This window comes from Oncorhynchus clarkii, chromosome 17 (assembly GCF_045791955.1).
Source record: "Oncorhynchus clarkii lewisi isolate Uvic-CL-2024 chromosome 17, UVic_Ocla_1.0, whole genome shotgun sequence".
In the NCBI taxonomy this organism is placed as follows: Eukaryota; Metazoa; Chordata; class Actinopteri; order Salmoniformes; family Salmonidae; genus Oncorhynchus; species Oncorhynchus clarkii.
The window spans coordinates 11,675,638-11,695,824 of record NC_092163.1 but is presented as its reverse complement, the minus strand read 5'-3'; the positions used below and the strand labels follow the sequence as shown (position 1 = coordinate 11,695,824).

The 20,187-nt window shown below is 44.1% G+C and overlaps 1 protein-coding gene and 1 long non-coding RNA gene across 2 annotated transcripts; both read left to right on the top strand.

Annotated features, from left to right (window-relative positions):
* The first annotated feature begins 9,607 nt into the window (after window positions 1–9,607).
* On the top strand, window positions 9,608–10,329 carry LOC139369576 (uncharacterized). Its single transcript, XR_011627048.1, has 3 exons — window positions 9,608–9,667; window positions 9,760–9,812; window positions 9,903–10,329. It is a non-coding gene; the product is annotated as an uncharacterized lncRNA (long non-coding RNA).
* A 31-nt stretch (window positions 10,330–10,360) lies between these two features.
* Window positions 10,361–12,706, top strand: LOC139370650 (uncharacterized). Its single transcript, XM_071110250.1, has 3 exons — window positions 10,361–11,252; window positions 11,433–12,103; window positions 12,455–12,706. Exons 1-3 carry the CDS (start codon window positions 10,361–10,363, stop codon window positions 12,704–12,706), a joined length of 1,815 nt encoding a protein of 604 aa, XP_070966351.1.
* Window positions 12,707–20,187: the final 7,481 nt, after the last annotated feature.

Below are 20,187 nucleotides of genomic sequence, written 5' to 3'. Positions count from 1 at the left end.
GGAATCACCCGCAGCAAGAGCGACATCGTTGATATATACAGAGAAAAGAGTCAGCCCGAGAATTGAACCCTGTGGTACCCCCATAGAGACTGCCAGAGGTCCGGACAACAGGCCCTCCGATTTGACACACTGAACTTTGTCTGAGAAGTAGTTGGTGAACCAGGCGAGGCAGTCATTTGAGAAACCAAGGCTGTTGAGTCTGCCGATAAGGATACGGTGATTGACGGTGATTGACAGAGTCGAAAGCCTTGGCCAGGTCGATGAAGACGGCTGCACAGTACTGTCTTTTATCGATGGCGGTAATGATATCGTTTAGTACCTTGAGCGTGGCTGAGGTGCACCTGTGACCAGCTCGGAAACCGGATTGCACAGCGGAGAAGGTAGGGTGGGATTCAAAATGGTCAGTGATCTCTTTATTAACTTGGCTTTCGAAGTCTTTAGAAAGGCAGGGCTGGATGGATATAGATCTATAACAGTTTGGGTCTAGAGTGTCATCCCCTTTGAAGAGCGGGATGACCGCGGCAGCTTTCCAGTCTTTAGGGATCTCGGACGACACGAAAGAGAGGTTGAACAGACTGGTAATAGGGGTTGCAACAAGGGCGGCAGATAATTTTAGAGGGTCCAGATTGTCTAGGCCAGCTGATTTGTACGGGTCCAGGTTTTGCAGCGCTTTCAGAACATCTGCTATCTGGATTTGGGTGAAGGAAAAGCTGGGGAGGCTTGGGCAAGTAGCTGTGGCAAGTAGCTGTGTAACTCTGCAGTTGTTGCCATCCTGTACCTATCCCGCAGGTGTGATCTTCAGATGTGCCGATCCTGTGCAGGTGTTGTTACACGTGGTCTGTCATTGCAAGGACGATCTGCTGTCTGTCCTGTCTCCCTGTAGTGCGGTCTTAGGCGTCTCACAGTAGGGACATGGCAATTTATCACCCTGGCCCCATCTGCAGTCCTCATGCCTCCTTGCAGCATGCCTAAGGCACGTTCACCCAGATGACCAGGGACCCTGGGCATGGTGTTTTTCAGAGTCAGTAGAAAGGCCTCTTTTAGTGTCCTAAGTTTTCATAATTGTGACCTTATTTGCCTATCGTCTGTAAGCTGTTAGTGTATTAACGACCGTTCAACAGGTGCATGTTCATTAATTGTTTATGGTTCTGTCACGACTTCCGCCGAAGTTGGCTCCCCTGCCTGTTCGGGCGGTGCTCGGCGGTCTTTGTCACCGTCCTACTAGCCGCTACCGATCCCTTTTTCGTTTGTCTGTTGGTTTTGTCTTATTAGTTTCAACTGTGTGTATTTTAGTTTAATTAGCTTCCCTATATGTAGTAGTTTGTCCCGCCCTTGTTTTGTGCGGGATTGTTTTTCGTTACTCTGTTGGATGTGGTTTTCAAGTGTGTATTCTCCGGACTGTTTGGGCTGGTCTGTTCTATGCGCCCTGTATGTTGGCGTGACCGTTTTTTGTCCGGAGAATAAATCACGATATACTGAATCCTGCTCTCTGCGCCTGATTCACCGCTCCTAGTATCCCGTGACAGGTTCATTGAACAAGCATGTGTTTAAACCCTTTACAATGAAGATCTGTGAAGTTATTTGGATTTTTACAAATTATCTTTGAAAGACAGGGTCCTGAAAAAGGGACGTTTCTTTTTTTGCTGAGTTTATTACATGTGAGGTTATAGTCCTGCCGTCAGTGTCCAAATTTCAGTTACTATTCCATTTAACCCATACACTTAAATGAGGAATATTCTGTTTATTCATGGATAAAGGGATACTCATGAGCGGGATATTAAAAGTGCATGTAAAGAGCTCATCCCGAGTAAAGACCTTATGTGGGATATGAGCTACAATCCAGACTGCTGTGCTCATGTTAACATGGTCAATGTCCAGTGGGGAAATGTCAGACCTTATTCATACAGTATGTTCATACTTTAGATGTAGTAATATGTAGGCATCAAATTGTATTAGTCAATTGCACCGAATGCAACAGGTCCTTAGAGTGAAAATGCTTACTTACAAGCCCCTAAGAAACAATGCAGTTTAAAAACGAATATTACTAAGAATAAGAAATAAAAGTAACAAGTATTTAAAGAGCAGCAGTAAAATAAAAATAGCGAGACTATATACAGGGGGGTACAGAGCCAATGTGCAGGTGCACCGTTTAGTTGAGGTAATATGTAGGTGGAGTTATTAAAGTGACCATGCATAGATGATAACCACAGAGAGTAGCAGCGGTGTAAAGGGGGGATGCAAATAGTCTGATTAGCCGTTTAACTAGATGCTCAGGAGTCTTATGGCTTGGGGGTAGAAGCTGTTTAGAAGCCTCTTGGACCTAGACTTGGTTCTCCGGTACCGCTTGCCGTGCGGTAGCAGAGAAAACAGTCTATGACTAGGGTGTCTGGAGTCTTTGACAATTTTTAGGGCCTTCCTCTGACACGGCCTAGGACAGAGGTCATGGCATGGCAGGAAGCTTGGCTCCAGTGATGTACTAGGCCGTTCGCGCTACCCTCTGTAGTGCCTTGCGGTCGGAGGCTGAGCAGTTACCATACCGGGCAGAGATGCAACCAGCCAGGATACTCTCGATGGTGCAGCTGTAGAACCTTTAGAGAATATGAAGACCCATGCCAAATCTATTCAGTCTCCTGAGGGGGAATAGGTTTTGTCGTGCCCGCTTCACAACTGTCTTGGTGTGCTTGAACCATGTTGGTGATGTGTTGTTGGTGATGTGGACACCAAGGAACTTGAAGCTCTCAACCTGCTCCACTACAGCCCCGTCGATGAGAATGGGGGAATGCTCGGTCCTCTCTTTCCTGTAGTCCACCATCAACTCCTTTGTCTTGATCACGTTGAGGGGATGGTTGTTGTCCTTGCACCACACGGCCAGGTCTCTGACCTCCTCCCTATAGGCTGTCTCGTTGTTGTCGGTGGTCAGGCCTACCACTGTTGTGTCGTCGACAAACTGAATGATGGTGTTGGAGTCGTGCCTGGCCGTGAGTGAACAGGGAGTACAGGAGGGGACTGAGCACGCACCCCTGAGGGGCCCCTGTGTTGAGGATCAGTGTGGCGGATGTGTTATTTCCTACCCTTACCACCTGGGGGTGGCCCGTCAGGAAGTCCAGGATCCAGTTGCAGAGGGAGGTGTTTAGGCCCAGGGTCCTTAGCTTATTGATGAGCTTTGAGGGCACTATGATGTTGAATGCTGAGCTCTAGTCAAAGAATAGCAAAGAATATTAGTGTAGAGTGCAATAAAATTGCATCATCTGTTGATCTGTTAGTGCGGTATGCAAATTGGAGTGGGTCTAGGGTTTCTGGGATAATGGTGTTGATGTGAGCCTTTCAAAGCACTTCATAGCTACAGACGTTGAGTGCTACGGGTCGGTAGTCATTTAGGCAGGTTACCTTAGTCCCTGTGCTCAAGAACACTATGGTGGTCTGCTTAAAACACGTTGGTATTACAGACTCGGACTGGGAGAGTTTGAAAATGTCAGTGAAGACACTTGCCAGTTGGTCAGCACCTGCTCGCAGTACACGTCCTGGTAATCCGTCAAGCCCTGCGGTCTTGTGAATGTTGACCTCTTTAAAGGTCTTACTCACATTGGCTGCGGAGAGCGTGATCACACAGTCTTCCTGATCAGCTTTTGCTCTCATGCATGTTTCAGTGTTATTTGCCTCGAAGCGAGCATAGAAGTAGTTTAGCTCGTCTGGTAGGCTCGTGTCACTAAACAGCTCTCTTCTGTGCTTCCCTTTGTAGTCTGTAAAGGGTCGCAAGCCCTGCCACATCCAACGAGTGTCAGAGCCGGTGTAGTACGATCAATCTTAGTCCTGTATTGATGCTTTGCATGTTTGATGGTTCGTCAGAGGGCATAGTGGGATTTCTTATAAGCTTCCGGGTTAGCGTCCCGCTCCTTGAAAGCGGCACCTCTAGCCTTTAGCTCAGTGCAAATGTTGTCTGTAATCCATGGCTACTGGTTGGGGTATGTACATACAGTCACTGTGGGGACGACGTCATTGATGCACTTATTGATGAAGCAAATGACTGATGTGGTGTACTCCTCAATGTCATCGGAGGAATCCCGGAATATATTCCAGTCTGTGCTAGCAAAACAGTCCTGTAGCTTAGCAGCTGCTTCATCTGACCACTTTTTTTATTGATCAAGTCACTGGTGTTTCCTGCTTAAATTACTGCTTGTAAGCAGGAATCAGGAGGATAGAATTATGGTCAGATTTGCCAAATGGAGGGTGAGGGAGAGCTTTGTATGCGTCTCTGTGTGTGGAGTAAAGGTGGTCCAGAGTTTTTTTCCCCTCTGGTTGCACATTTAACATGCTGATAAAATTTGGTAAGATGCATTTAAGTTTCCATACATTCAAGTCCCAGGCTACTAGGAGCACCGTCTCCCGGTGAGCGGTTTCCTGTTTGCTTATGGCAGAATACAGTTCATTCAATGCGGTCTTAGTGCCAGCCTCAGTCTGTGGTGGTATGTAGACAGCTACAAAAAATACAGATGAAAACTCTCTAGGTAGATAGTGTGGTTACAGCTTATCATGAGATATTCTACCTTAGGCTGGCAATAGCTCAAGACTTCCTTAGATATCTTGCACCAGCTGTTATTTACAAAAATACATAGTCCACCGCCCCTTGTCTTACCAGATGCCGCTGTTCTATCCTGGAGGATAGCCAGCTGCATGTTGATAATGTCGTCAATCAGCCACGACTCTGTGAATCATAAGATATTACAGTTTTGAATGAATCTTCCTCGTAGGTCATGTATTTTATTTTCCAATGATTTCACGTTTGCTAGCAGAATGGAAGGATGTGGGGATTTATTCGATCGCCTACTAATTCTCAGAAGGCAGTCCAGCCCTTGGCCCCTTTTTCTCCACCTTCTCTTCAAACAAATCACGGGGATCTGGGCCTGTTCCTGGGAAAGCAGTATGTCATTCACGTCGAGCTTGTCGGATTCGTTTAAAAAAAAAAAGGATTCTGCCAGTCCGTGGTGAGTAATTGCAGTTCTGATGCCCAGAAGTTATTTTCGGTCATAAGAGATGGTAGCGACAACATTATGTACAAAATAAGTAAAATAATAAGTTCCAAACAACTCAAACGAACAAAAAACACAATTGTTTGGGAATATGTCAATTAACTCAAATATTCTCTACACACAACAGAATGTCTTTGAACATGTACATTTTTCTAAACCAACTACTGTTGCTGAAATCATTCACTAACTGCATATTATGAGAATTCTGACCTTCAATTGATCTATTCATTGGAGGGACAACCTGTTATCCTACAGCTAAAAGTGTTTGTTATACACAAATTAATTAAGTAAAAAAAAACAGCATTTGAATAGTTCCAATGACTTCAAATTCTGGCATTTTACTATGTTGAACTTTTTGTCTTTGTTTCCAAGGTAAATGATAAATATATTCTCCACACTTCATTAAAAGGAACCTGCTCCTATGTCCCAGCAACAAAAGGAACGGGCTCGCATGCCTTTTCAGCAGAAGCAACTGTCCACAATGCCTCGGCAGAAGCAACCAGCCACAATGCCTCAGCAATTGTGACGACTGGCGCAAATACCTTAGAATGAATCAACCGGCTCTCGTGCCTCTGCATTAGAAGCAACCAGCCACAATGACTCGCCAGATGCAACCGTCCAAAAATTCCATCAGAAATCACCTGCTTGACTCGCATTACAAATACCTGGACAGCAAGATTTAAACCAGCCTGGTTAAAACTACACCTTGGCATCACATCTTTGTATTATTAGCCTGTCATGTTCAGTCATATAACCAGACTATACATACAGACAGTTAATGTACTGGCACATGCCTATTTTGATATCTATTTCCCATACTTCTGTCTTTCTCTGTCGCTAGCTCTCTCTCGTTTTCTCTCCCTCTCTCTCTCACACTCTCATACAGACAGACAGCAGTGGGTCTGTACAAGTCAGAGGTGAAGGGGTGACATCCTGCTCTTCATCAACAGGGAGAGTGGTGACTATGAAGTGCTCAAGGACCGGCTAGGTCAGGAGCTTTGGTCATTGGGTTTACTTGATAGCTACGTACACAAATAGCTAGCTAGAACAAAGTGTTAATAAGATATTCGTTGAAAAGGTGAGATCAGGCAAACAGCTACTGGACCTGAAAAGAGCGACTCACCAAAACCTCTATTATATTGGCTATTTGATTCAGATCTTAAGATAATGTCCCTAATCCACTATTTGGAACAAGTTATTTTGAATCAACTCTTTAATTGCAGCTTGAATTGAATTTGTAAATTGATTCATTGGAGTCAGATGTGTTGCGCTGCTTTGTGATCTGAGAAAACCCTTACCAAATGCGGGAGATAAGGAAATGCCCATCAACAAAATTCATATATGTGTATTGAACTACTTTTGACATTGGTCTCGTCCAAAAAAAACACTGATTTTAGTTTTAGTTTCGGTTGCAGAACGTTTTGCTACGCTGTGCCCTACTGAACATAACTATGATTTATTTGTCTCAGTTCCTGTTTGTGCTGGTGAACAGGCTGAAGTCCAATGAAAAATGTCTGGGCATTTACGACAGCGAGTCAGCCATGAAATGGTTTATGCCCGAGGGAGAGATCTCCACTCACTCATAAGAGGCGATCTCAAGGTCTGAGGTGAAAACAAACCTGAGTTCAAATACTATTGGTTTTCTTTCAAATGCCTTTGAGGGATGTTTGAGCCTGCCCGGAGTGACAGATAAACTCTCAATTAAGAGCAGCTAAAAAAGTATTTGAAAGAAACAAATTCATTTTGAACCCATGTCTATGGAGCAGTATACGTTTAAGTGGCTTTGATAATATATAGAAAGCAGCAGTGAATTATACTGAGTTGCCTCTATATAATCTATCTACATTGCTTCTCAAATACTTTTTTCTTAATTTTAGGAGGTGAAGCAGGCACTAGTACCCGATCCTAAAACTGAGTTGTAAAACAAACAAATAAATGAATGTAAATAATAATTGTCTGTTTTGGAGTCCGTATTGATTTCTGCCTGAATCTGATGTAGGCTATGTGTGTGCTCTGGTGGGCATGGTGTGTCTTTATGTGAGGACTGCCATCTGCGAGTTGACAACAGCTCAGTGGCTACTCACCACTGAGATTTTGGATCTGATGGTTACAATCGCAACTGACTGACCTCAGTAGACTAATAGAGCCTGGACGGTCTAACAGAGAAAAAATAATTGGAATCTGTCTTCAGAAAAAACAACAGTTGAGGATTTCAAATGCAATCGCAAAGAAACAACAAATACAATAGAATGTGTTGCAGTATAATACAATATATATCTGTGTATTTTCATGCAAATGCTACATTTAAGTGCAGACCTGTATTCAAAAACATGTGTATTTCAGTATCTGAGTTATAATATCTGGGTTATAATACAAATTGTACTATTTGACAGTATTTTCAAATACTTATTTAATACATTGGAGCGTAATATAGTGTGCGATTTTGAGTTTTTCAAACACTTTTCAAGTGTATTTCCAAATACATAACATTTAACTACTTATATTTTCAAATCAAAGATCAGAATAGTTACTTTGAATGTATGTGAAATTAATTGAAATATTTTAAATAGTATTTGAACCCGGTCTGATTTAAGTGACATACATTTGCCTTCCAGTTACAGTAGGCCAGCCAACAGCAATGGAAGAGGGGAGTTAGTGCAGATTTCTAGACATTAAGGGCCGTACAATAAAGTACAGAATGATTGGAGCACTCGGGGTGAATATAAAACACCAGAAAAAAGAACAGATTGTCTGCCTGCTGTGCTGAAAGAAACAGGAGAAGAAAAGGAGATTGGCACAGACATTGAATCAAGTATAATTATCAGAGATGGAATGCAAGCGGAAACATCAGTCAGAATAGGGAAAACACTTTGGCAGATTTAAGGGGGCTGGAGATATATTCATAGCTATCTAAACAGTGTCATTCGTGTTTATGTGTTTGTGGATGTGTACTGCAATCAAAGTTGAGACAACATTGGAAAAATAGCTTCCACAAAGGAGGGTAGACGGTCAGAGGATGGGTTGTTGTCTTGTTTTATTTCATCCATATGAGGGAGACATTTTATGGAGATAGTGGGCACCTCAGAGCTGATCACTATTGTCAAGTCGGTGACAATTGTTGGTCACCGCCTTTCAAAGTGTTTTGCGTTCTGGGGATAAAACATTTCCCACGTGAGTCTATATGTCGACTGCATGAACTTTACAAAAATCTGCAGAATTTCCAAGTTTCTGCAATTGCTCTTCACCAACTTCATCCTGCAGCCATCACCTGTCATGTGGGATCTCCATTGTCACCCAATCATTATTGTTTTTGTTTAACCCAAGTGAAAAAGAACATGACTGAAACAGGAACCAATTTGCTGCAGTTAATGTGTAGCCTACAGTGCATAAATGATGTGATTGAGGCTCTCTCTCATTTATTGATTGTATAATGTAACATAAATTATTTCAGTTTGTGAGTGGGTGTTGGAGACATGTTTTTTTGACATTATAAAGGAAACCTTTTATAAACAATGGCAACACTGCCATGGTGATCTGAGCCTTGCTGTTGGAAAACGACCCTACTATCTGAATTTCGGTTGTAGCAGATGCACCTCTCCCGACTTAACTTCTTGACTTTGGTCTACAGTCAGTTGCTTTAGCCTTACCACTCAAACGAGCCCTACTATATGTTTTTCTCTGAAAAATTAAAGCATATGTGTGTGCAGTGTTTGCATAATGTAAGTGTTTAATTGGCGTCTGTCTGAATTCAGAATTTGTCCAAGATGTGGCACTATGTGCAACTGAAACATGTTAACCATCTACTGTTGCTATGCTGAATGAAACACACGGTTTAAAAGAAGGCATGTGTAAAATAATGGTGCCTAACTGCTCATTTAGCCTCTAATCTTCAAATGAACCAAGTGAATTTTGTACAAGCAATAATTTAAACCGATCAATGAAGTGCCAAGACAAAATGTGTTTCCTACTTTAGAGCAGGGGTGTCAAACTCATTCCATGGAGGGCCTAGTGTCTGTAGGTTTTTGTTTAAGACCTAGACAACTACCGTAGGTGAGGGGAGTAATTAGTGGCCTTAATTCAGCAATCAAGTACAAGGAAGGAGCAAAAACCCACAGACACTTGGCCCTCCGTGTAATGAGTTTGAAGCGTGCTTTAGAGTAAGGGCTGTCAAACCTGTCAGGAATTCAATTAGAGAATCAACCACACCTGAGTAAATTTCTGAATTCCAAATCAACCCCTAGCCCCTACACCTACCACTTAGTCACTTATGGGCATTTTAAACGATTAGATAGGTTATAGCAATATGGTAATTGCATCACCTTGCCTTCTGATAAGCTGGATGCAATTGTTGCCATATTGCTTATTCAATCATTTGTGATGCACAGAAGTGTTTAGGCCAGGGTGTAGGATTTAGGGGTCAATTTGGAATTAGGAATCAAATGTAGATCAGGGGCTAACAGCTGTCCTTAATTAGCCAATGACATTAGAAGGGTCTGGGATTTGTTTAAAAGGAGCAACCAAAAAAGCCTGCCAGATACATCATAGGGAATATTATGCTAGGGCTTATACCAGCCATTATTTCTGATTACTGGGGAGCTTTTGAGGCGCAAAATGGCTGTGATGATTGGAATCGCTTTCAGGTAGGTTTTTAAAAGTATTGCTCTAGTTTGTTTCCCTTGTACTTCAGGTGTTACAGGTAGCTTTGTTTATAACAGACTTTCTTTTTTTAAAGAGTTTCTTGGCTTTGTTGCCTGCTAATTGGCGGGATAACCTGTTCTACATCAAGTGAGTTTCTACACATTAATTTCAAGTAACTGTTGTGGTACCAATAACTTCAAAGGCTGCCATTTTACTTTTTTTCTTTATCTAACCTAGGTGATGGGTATCCTGCACCAGGTTCTGATGCAGCATGGCTCTATACAGGCCCACTTAGGTCTAAAGGATATGGTAATTACAACTCTCCAACAGCTCAATTGCAAGCGCAGCTGACCGAAGAGCAACAGAAACATCTGGGAGCCATCCTGCAAAAGCAACTGGCCCCCATGCCCCAGGCACCTCAGAAAATGTTGTATCCAACTCAAATGCCCCAGCAGGAAAAGCAACCGGCCGCCATGACCCAACAGCAGACGATACCGGCCTTTTATCCTAAGCAGCTTCAATCAATGTTGTATCCAGCTCAAATGCCCCAGAAGCAACCAGTCACTGAACTTCAGCTCCAGAAGGAACAGGCCTCCATACCCCAGCTACCTCAGCAAGTGTGGTATCCAGTTCAAATTCCTCAGCAGCAAAAGCAACCAGCTACTGGTCCTCAGCAGCAGACGGAACTGACCGCCATGTCCCAGAAGCAACCGGCTCCAATGCCTATACCGCAAAAACAACCAACAGCTATGCCCCAGAAAGCATGGTATCCAGCTCAAATGCAGCAGAAGCAACCGGCCAACATGCACCAGCAAATGTGGCATCCAGCTCAATTGCCCCAGCAGCGAAAGCAACCGGCTACTGAACCTCAGCAGCAGAAGGAACCGGCCTCCATAACCCAGCAACCTCAGCAAGTGTTGCATCCAGCTCAAATGCTGCTGAAGCAACTGACTGCCATGCCCCAGCAAGTGTGGTATCCAGCTAAGCCCCAAAAGCAACTGGCCGCTGATCCTCAGGAGCAGATTGAACTGACCGCCATGCCCCAGCAACCATGGTATCCAGCTCAAAAGCCCCAGCTGCAGAAGCAACCGGCTACTGAACCTCAGCAGCAGAAGGAACCGGCCTCCATAACCCAGCAACCTCAGCAAGTGTTGCATCCAGCTCAAATGCTGCTGAAGCAACTGACTGCCATGCCCCAGCAAGTGTGGTATCCAGCTAAGCCCCAGAAGCAACTGGCCGCTGAACCTCAGCAGCAAATTCAACTGACCGCCATGCCCCAGCTACCTCAGCAAGTGTGGCATCCAGCTCAAATGCCCCAGAAGCAACAAACCGCTGAACCTCAGTGGCATCCAGCCAAATTTCCCCAGGAGCAACTTGTCCCTATGCGTCACCTGCAGAAGGAACTGACCGCCATTCCACCACTGAGGCAATCCGCTCAAATTCCCCAGCAGCATAAGCAACCGGCTGCCAAGCATCAGCAATTGTGGCAACTGGCCCCCATTTCCCAGCAGCCTCATGACGTGTGGTATCCAGCTAAAATGGTCCAGAAGCAACAAGCAGCTGCAACTCGGCAGCAGAAGCAACTGACCACCATGCCTCGAGAGTGGCATCCAGCTCAATTTCCCCAGCAGCAGAAGCAACCAGCCCTAATGCTTTTACCGCAGAAGGAACTGACCGCCATACACCAGCAACCTCAGCAAGTGTGGTATCCAGCTCAAATGCCCAAGAACCAACCAACCACTGAACCCCAGCAGCAGAAGGAACCGGCCACCATGCCCCAGCAACCATGGTATCCAGCTCAAAAGCCCCAGCTGCAGAAGCAACCGGCCGCTGAACCTCAGCAGCAAATTGAACCGACCGCCATGCCCCAGCTACCTCAGCAAGTGTGGCATCCAGTGCACATTCCCCAGCAGCAACAGGAACTGGCCACCATACCCCAGCAAGTGAGGTATCCAGCTCAAATGCCCCAGAAGCATCTGGCCTTCATGCCTCTAGCACAGAAGCAACCGACCACCATGCCCCAGCAAGAGTGGCATCCAGCTCAAATGCCCCAGCAGCAGAAACAACTGGCCACCATGCTGCAGAAGCAACAGGCCACCATGCCCCCGCAAGTATGGCATCTAGCTCAAATGCCTCAGCGGCAAAAGCAACCAGCTACTGAACCTCAGCAGCAAATTGAACCGACCGCCATGCCCCAGCCACCTCAGCAATTGTGGCATCCAGATCAATTTCTCCAGGAGCAGAAGCAACCAGCCACTATGCATCCATTGACCGCCATTCCACCACAACTGTGGCAATCCGCTCAAATGCCCCAGCAGCATAAGCAACCGGCTGCCGTGCTTCAGCAAGTGTGGCATCGGGCACAGAAGCAACCGGCCCCTATGCCCCAGCAGCCTCACGACGTGTGGTATCCAGCTAAAATGGTCCAGAAGCAACAAGTCGCTGCACTGACCGCCATGCCGCAGACACATCAGCAAGTGTGGCATCCAGCTGAATTTCCCCAGCAGCAGAAGCAACCGGCCTCCACGCCTCTACCGCAGGAGCAACCGACCGCCGTACCCCAGCAAGTGTGCTATCCAGCTCAAATACCGCAGAAGCAACCGGCTGCTGAATCGCAGCAGAACGAACCGGCCACCATACCCCAGCAAGTGAGGTATCCAGCTCAAATGCCCCAGCAGCGGAAGCAACACACTGCCATGCCACAGCACCAACTGACCCCCATGCCTCAGCAATTATGGCATGTAGCTCAAATGCCCCAGAAGCAACTGGCCCCAATGTCTCAGCAGAAGCACTACGAAAGCACTGAAGATGGTGCCTCTAGTAGCACTCAGGCCAGCATCTTTGAACAGTCGGGTGTCATCCCAATCTATTCCTACAGTTCCAAATCGCACTACGAGAACGGCAGAACTGTCTTCTCCCAAACCCGCTACACTCCTAGGGAGGCTATGCCTGTTGACAGTGGAAGTGCGCCCAAGGACAGTTTTGTTGGTACTGGTGCACCAAGCGTATATCCATCACTAGTGAAGGATTCTGCTAGGTAATGGTTCACTTTAACCTGCTCTGATCTTTGCTCTCTGAATTTGAAGTCCTTTGTACTAACCATATCTTTCAACAGGAAAATGTAATGGATTCATCCTCTAGAAGCTAATGTTGAGAAGAATTTTTGACATTGGATACTTAACAATCTGTGTTGCTGACACTGCATTTCTTTCTGCTTTTGTTTCGACCAGGAAGTTGCTGGTGCTCTTGCTACGCTAGCGTGAGGGAGTACATGAACCATTTTACTTTAAAAAATGCCTTGTCTCTTTGAAATAATGGTTCTCGTGTCCATTGCTTTCTAATTGAGAACAGGTGGTGTTCAGTCTGTAGTAAAAATGACTGTTCAGTTAATTCTTTGGTTTTCTAATATTTTACCTTTGCTACTGGTTGTTCAAAATAAAAGCTTGGGACTACATAAGAGCATTTGTCAAGGGGTGAGTTGTCAGACATTCTTCATATGTTCATACTTAGATGTAGGCATGCATTGTATACAATGAGACTGTCTTCAACCTCAGTCTAAGTTGTTGGTCAGTAAGATAACATATAGGGAATTGTTTTTTATGGTCAGACCATAGCTCATATAGCTACTTGAATTGAGTGACCTTTTGGTTTCAAACTTGCATTTGGCCTTATACTATAGCCCATACCACAAATGGCAAAGAGTCAAATCAGTTTAGGAGTGTCTGTTCCATATCTAGCTGATGGCTCAAATGTTATTTTGGATGCTTCAACCCCTGTTGGCACATCTACCGCCATACCTCTGTTTGTATGGGTTACCTGTCTTACAATTGTGGGGTCATAGAGGGAAATGTAACTATGTTCGGGAGTCAATTTCCCATAATGGTCAGTTTGTAGGCCAAACCGTTCTGACGTTATAGATGTTTTTGAGACTGCATTTTTGGGGTGTCTGACCAACACCACTGTAGCTCGGCCCCTGTCCACCGCAGATGCGTAAGGGCGATGGGCGGATGCAGTGGATTGAGACGCAGCCCATTCAAAATGTTCTAGCTTCAACTGGATTTTGATGGGCTTTTTACTTTGACTGCCTCAATACTCTTCACCTGTAGCCCATTCCTCCTAGTCCATTTATTGTACCACAGGCTCCTATGGAATGGATTTGGGTGTATTTGATTTTTACGATGCCTGGAACGGCTTAACCTATCAATTAACAAATATATTCTGTACAGACTGTCTTCAAACATGCACATTTTTCTTAACCAATTATTAATCTAACTGCGTAGTATGAGAATTCAGCCCTTAAATGGATCCATTAAGTTCCAAAGAGGAAGCTGGTAGGCACTAGCATGATAGTTTAGCTAGCATAAGATGTCACCCAGGACTTTGGGACAACTTGACATATTTGCCTGTTGTAGTTGACTGTTTGGCCAGATTCATGAACATGAATGAAATTGTATATGCATTGCATTTTCTACAAGAAGTTACACTTTGCTGTTGGACCATCTCTTGTCTAGCGTACGTCAACAGACAACTTCATTTAATTTGTCACAGTATGGAATTTTTGGACACAATCTCGATGTGTGTGTGCAGCCTTTTTGCACAACACATTTCTACCGGACCACTGAGGTTGCACCTGCAAAAGGCCCTGGCAGGAACTTCATTAGCCTGCATTAAAAGGTGCACTTGATTAAGCTCACCCAGTGCAATGGATAGTTAGATTTCACTCTACAAAACCATTGGATTGGTCCACTATCCTCTAGACCCAAATCGCTACAGACATATCTATCCTACCCTGCCATCTAAGGTCTTCGAAAGCCAAGTCAACAAACAGATTACCGACCATATCGAATCCCACCGTACCTTCTCCGCTATGCAATCTGGTTTCAGAGCTGGTCATGGTGCACCTCAGCCATGTTCACTACTAGCTGTAGTTTGTTTCCTATTCTCTTCCAGGTTTTACAGGCATCTGTGTTAACTGACTAGGATAAAAAAAACATTTAATATTCCTTGGATTTGTTGCCTGTTAATTGGAGGGATAACCTGCTATCCTCCACCTAAATGTGTGTTTGTGCTATACACAGTCATTCAGTTAAAATAACACTTTGTATAGTGCCAATAACTTTAATAAATTATGGCATTTTACTATGCTGAATTCTTGGTTCCTAGGTAATTATCAATCTAAAAAGACACCAGCTCCTATTCTAAAGCAACGAAAGGAACCAACTGAACCCCATGCCTCAGCAATTATGGCATGCAGCTCAAATGCTCCAGAAGCAACTGGCCCCATGTCTCAGCAGAAGCACTAAAGATGGTGGTTATGGTAGCTCTCCGGCCAGCATCGTTGAACAGTCAGTTCTCATCCCAATCCGTTCCAAATCGCACTACAAGAATGGCAAAACTGTCTTCTCCCAAACCCGCTACACTCCTGGGAACATTGTCTGTTAAGAGTGGAAAAGCTCCCAATGACAGTGTTGGCATATTTGAACCAAGCACATACTCACCACTAGTAAAGGATCCTACAAGTTATCGTGCAACTTTAATCTGATCTTCACTTTGCTTTCTGAATTTGAAGTCCTTTTAACTAACCATGTTTCGGCCAACAGAAGAATCTAATGTTGGACTCATCCTTTAGAAGCTGATGGTGAGACTTTTAATGTCAAATTGATGAAATAAGATTTTGTTGCTGACACACTTTAAATTTCTTTCAGGTTTTAGTCATGCTTTTGTTTTGACCAGGAAGTTGCCGGTGCTCTTGCTACTCTTGCATGATTGAATCAATAAAAATGTGTCATTGAAATACTGAGGGTTCTCCTGTGCCCACTGTGCTTGCTGATTTCAAACAGATAATGTGGGTTGTCAGTGCAGTTTGTAGTAAAAGAGAATGTGGCTCAGTTTTCAAATATCTGGGGTTTACATTTGCTACCGGTTATTCAAAGATTGGCTCTACATTAGTGTTGTCAAGTCGCGGAATGTCAGACCTTCCTCATGGTCATATTTTGTGTATATTGACGCCCTTTCAAATGACTGGATTCGGCTATTTTGTCCTCACCTCACAATCGAGCACACAGCCATGCATGCAGCCTTACTGAAGAGCTCAGTGACTTTCAACGTGGCACAGTTATAGGATGACACTTTTCCAAGTCAGTTTGTCAAATGTTACCCCGATCAAATAAGTCCTGTTAATGTGATAGGCCACACAAACTCTCAGAACAATGCTGTACCGCATAATCGTCTGTCCTCGGTTACAACACTTGGTGTAAAGCTCGCTGCCATTGGACTCTATCGCAATGGAAGTGAGTTCTCTGGAGAGACTGATCACTCCATCGGGCAGGACCGAATCTGGGTTTTGCGGATGGCAGGAGAACGCTACCTGCCCGACTGCATAGTGCCAACTAAAGTTTGGAGGAATAATGGTCTCGGGCTGTTTTTGATGGCTTGGGCAAGACCGCTTTGTTCCAGTGAAAGGAAATCTTAACGCTACAGCGTACAGTAACATTCTAGACAATTCTGTGGTTCCAACTGTGGTAACAGTTTGGGGGAAGGCCCTTTGCCGTTTCAGCAGGACAATGCCCCTGTGCACAACGCAAGGTCCATACAGAAACAGTTTGGTGTGGAAGAATTTGCTGGGCCTGCGAAGAGCCTTGACCTCAACCCTATCGAACACCTTTGGGATGAATTGGAACGCCGACTGCGAGCCAGGCCTAATCAATCAACATCAGTTTCTGACCCCATTAATGCTGTTGCGGCTAAATGTTATTTTTTATTTTACCTTTATTTAACTAGGCAAGTCAAGAACAAATTCTTATTTTCAATGACGGCCTAGGAACAGTGGGTTAACTGCCTGTTCAGGGGCAGAACGACAGATTTGTACCTTGTCAGCTCTGGGATTTGAACTTGCAACCTTCCGGTTACTAGTCCAACACTCTAGATGTAGTTATGTAAGCATGCATTGTACACGGTGTTGACAATCCAGACGTATTCTTCAACCTCAGTCTGAGCCTTAGGGAGCTAACATAAGGAATTGTTTTAAACGTTCAACCATGATCAATTAGCTGTATGAATCTTTGGGACACTTTAGATATCAACATTTTATCGCAATGTTTTGATAAAATATAGAATTGTGCCTTTGCTACTATAGCCCACAGAAACACATTGAATAACACCTTTTTTATAAATGGCAAAGTTTTGAAGTCTGTCCAATATCTAGGTGATGGCACATATTTAACCCTTTATGGATGTTGGCACAACTACCTCCATACTTCCATTAGTTTGTATGGGTTACCTTCAGATTAGTATGTGAAACTTGTTGGGGTCGTAGAGCAAAACGGAACCATGTTTGTGAGTCTCCCCTTTCCATAGTGGTCATAATAGTTTGTAGGCCAAACCGTTCAGACGTCACAGACGCTTTCGTGAGAAGATGGATTTCAGTTATGTCACATGGTCTGACAAACTCAGCTGTAGCTCGGCCCCGTATACCAGATGCGGAAGGGCGACATGGGCAGGCGGATAAAGTGGATTAAGATGCAGCCCATGCAAAAACCTGATATTTCTAGCTTAAATGTATAGATTTTTTTGTTGTTTCCTATATTGATTCACATGAGCGTCAATAGATTTTTAACCTATAGCTCATTCTTCCTTCAAGTCCATTTATCAATCCACAGGGTCTTAAAAAGTGGATTCAGTGTACTTGATCTTTACAATGCCTGGAACGGTTTAACCTATTAATAAACAAAGATATTCCCAAACAGACAACAGAACGTCAACAAAGCCTCCTTCACTCATGCTGCCAAACATACCCTCGTAAAACTGACTATCCTACCGATCCTTGACTTCAGTGATGTCATTTACAAAATAGCCTCCAACACACTACTCAGCAAATTGGATGCCGTCAGCAAATTCCATCCGTTTTGTCACCAAAGGCCCATATACTACCAACCACTGCGACATGTATGCTCTCGTTGGCTGGTCCTCGCTACATATTCGTCGCCAAACCCACTGGCTCCAGGTCATCTATAAGTCTTTGCTAGGTATAGTTCCGCCTTATCTCAACTCACTGGTCACCATAGCAACACACACCCCTAGCACGCACTCCAGCAGGTATATTTCATTGATCATCCCCAAAGCCAACACCTCTTTGGCCACCTTTCCTTCCAGTTCTCTGCTGCCAATGACTGGAACGAATTGCAAAAATCACTCAAATTGGAGACTTATCACTAACTTTAAGCGTCGGCTGTCAGAGCAGCCTACCGATCGCTGCAGGTGTACACAGCCCATCTGTAAATAGCCCATCCAACCAACTACCCACCTCATCTCCATATTTCTTTTTGTTTATCTGCTCTTTTGCACACCAGTATTTCAACTTGCACATCCTCATCTGCACATACAGTTGGGCAAAAAAGTATTTAGTCAGCCACCAATTGTGCAAGTTCTCCCACTTAAAAAGATGAGAGAGGCCTGTAGTTTTCATCATAGGTTCACTTCAACTATGACAGACAAAATGAGAAAAAAATCCAGAAAATCACATTGTAGGATTTTTAATGAATTTATTTGCAAATTATGGTGGAAAATAAGTATTTGGTCACCTACAAACTAGCAAGATTTTTGGCTCTCACAGACCTGTAACTTCTTCTTTAAGAGGCTCCTCTGTCCTCCACTCGTTACCTGTATTAATGGCACCTGTTTGAACTTGTTATCAGTATAAAAGACACCTGTCCACAACCTCAAACAGTCACACTCCAAACTCCACTAGGGCCAAGACCAAAGAGCTGTCAAAGGACACCAGAAACAAAATTGTAGACCTGCACCAGGCTGGGAAGACTGAATCTGCAATAGGTAAGCAGCTTGGTTTGAAGAAATCAAATGTGGGAGCCATTATTAGGAAATGGAAGACATACAAGACCACTGATAATCTCCCTCGATCTGGGGCTCCACGCAAGATCTCACCCCGTGGGGTCAAAATGATCACAAGAACGGTGAGCAAAAATCCCAGAACCACACGGGGGGACCTAGTGAATGACCTGCAGAGAGCTGGGACCAAAGTAACAAAGCCTACCATCAGTAACACACTACGCCGCCAGGGACTCAAATCCTGCAGTGCCAGACGTGTCCACCTGTTTAAGCCAGTACATGTCCAGGCCCGTCTGAAGTTTGCTAGAGAGCATTTGGATGATCCAGAATCTCAACCCCATAGAAAATATTTGGAGGGAGTTGAAAGTCTGTGTTGCCCAACAACAGCCCCAAAACATCACTGCTCTAGAGGAGATCTGCATGGAGGAATGGGCCAAAATACCAGCAACAGTGTGTGAAAAACTTGTGAAGACTTACAGAAAACGTTTGACCTCTGTCATTGCCAACAAAGGGTATATAACAAAGTATTGAGATAAACTTTTGTTATTGACCAAATACTTATTTTCCACCATAATTTGCAAATAAATTCATTAAAATCCTACAATGTGATTTTCTGGATTTTGTTTTCTCATTTTGTCTGTCATAGTTGAAGTGTACCTATGATGAATTACAGGCCTCTCTCATATTTTTAAGTGGGAGAACTTGCACAATTTGTGGCTGACTAAATACTTTTTTGCCCCACTGCATATCACTCCAGTGTAAATTGCTAAATTGTCATTACTTTGCCACTATTGGCCTATTTATTGCCGTACCTCCTTACTTCATTTGCACACATTGTATACATATTTTTCTATTGTGTTATTGACTGTACGTTTGTTTATCCCATGTGTATCTGTGTGGTTGTTTTTGTCGCACTGCTTTGCTTTATCTTGGCCAGGTCGCAGTTGTTAATGAGAACTTGTTCTCAACTGGCCTAACTGGTTAATTAAATAAAGGCGAAATAAAAAAAATAAGAACAAGTCCATTTTTCTAAACCAAGTATTGTTGGTGAAATCATCTAACTACATAGTATGAGAACTCAGACCTTAAATGAATCCATTTAAGTTCCAATGATGAAGCCGGCAAGGCACTAGCAGGGAAGCTTAGCTAGCATAATGTGTCATATGGAACTCATTCACAAACATTGACACAAATTAGCACATTTGCCTGCTGTAGTCGGCTGCCTGTTTGGCCAAAGACTCATGATACGGGATGAAATTGTATATGCATTCTTTGTGAGACGCAGAGTAGGTGAACGGATGATTTCCGCATGTCTGGTTCCCACCATGAAGCATGGAGGATGAGGTGTGATGGTGTGGGGGTGCTTTGCTGGTGACGCGGTCTGTGACTTATTTAGAATTCAAGGTACAGTGGCTACCACAACATTCTGTAGCTATACGCCATCCCATCTGGTTTGCGCTTAGTGGGACTATCGCTTGTTTTTCAATAGGACAAATGACCCAACACATCTCCAGGCTGTGTAAGGTCTATTTGGCCAAGAAGGAGAGTGATGGAGGGCTGCATCAGATGACCTGGCCTCCACAATCACCCGACCTCAACCCAATTGAGATGCTTTGGCATGAGTTGGACCATAGAGTGAAGGAAAAGCAGCCAACAAGTGCTCAGCACATGTGGGAAC

Coding starts and splice junctions, on each gene's coding strand:
- LOC139370650 (XM_071110250.1), top strand. CDS start 10,361: ATGTCCCAGAAGCAACCGGCTCCAATGCCTATACCGCAAAAACAACCA. Junction 11,253..11,432: donor TCGGCAGCAGAAGCAACTGA/CCACCATGCCTC, acceptor AGAAGGAACCGG/CCACCATGCCCCAGCAACCA. Junction 12,104..12,454: donor AAATGGTCCAGAAGCAACAA/GTCGCTGCACTG, acceptor TCTCAGCAGAAG/CACTACGAAAGCACTGAAGA.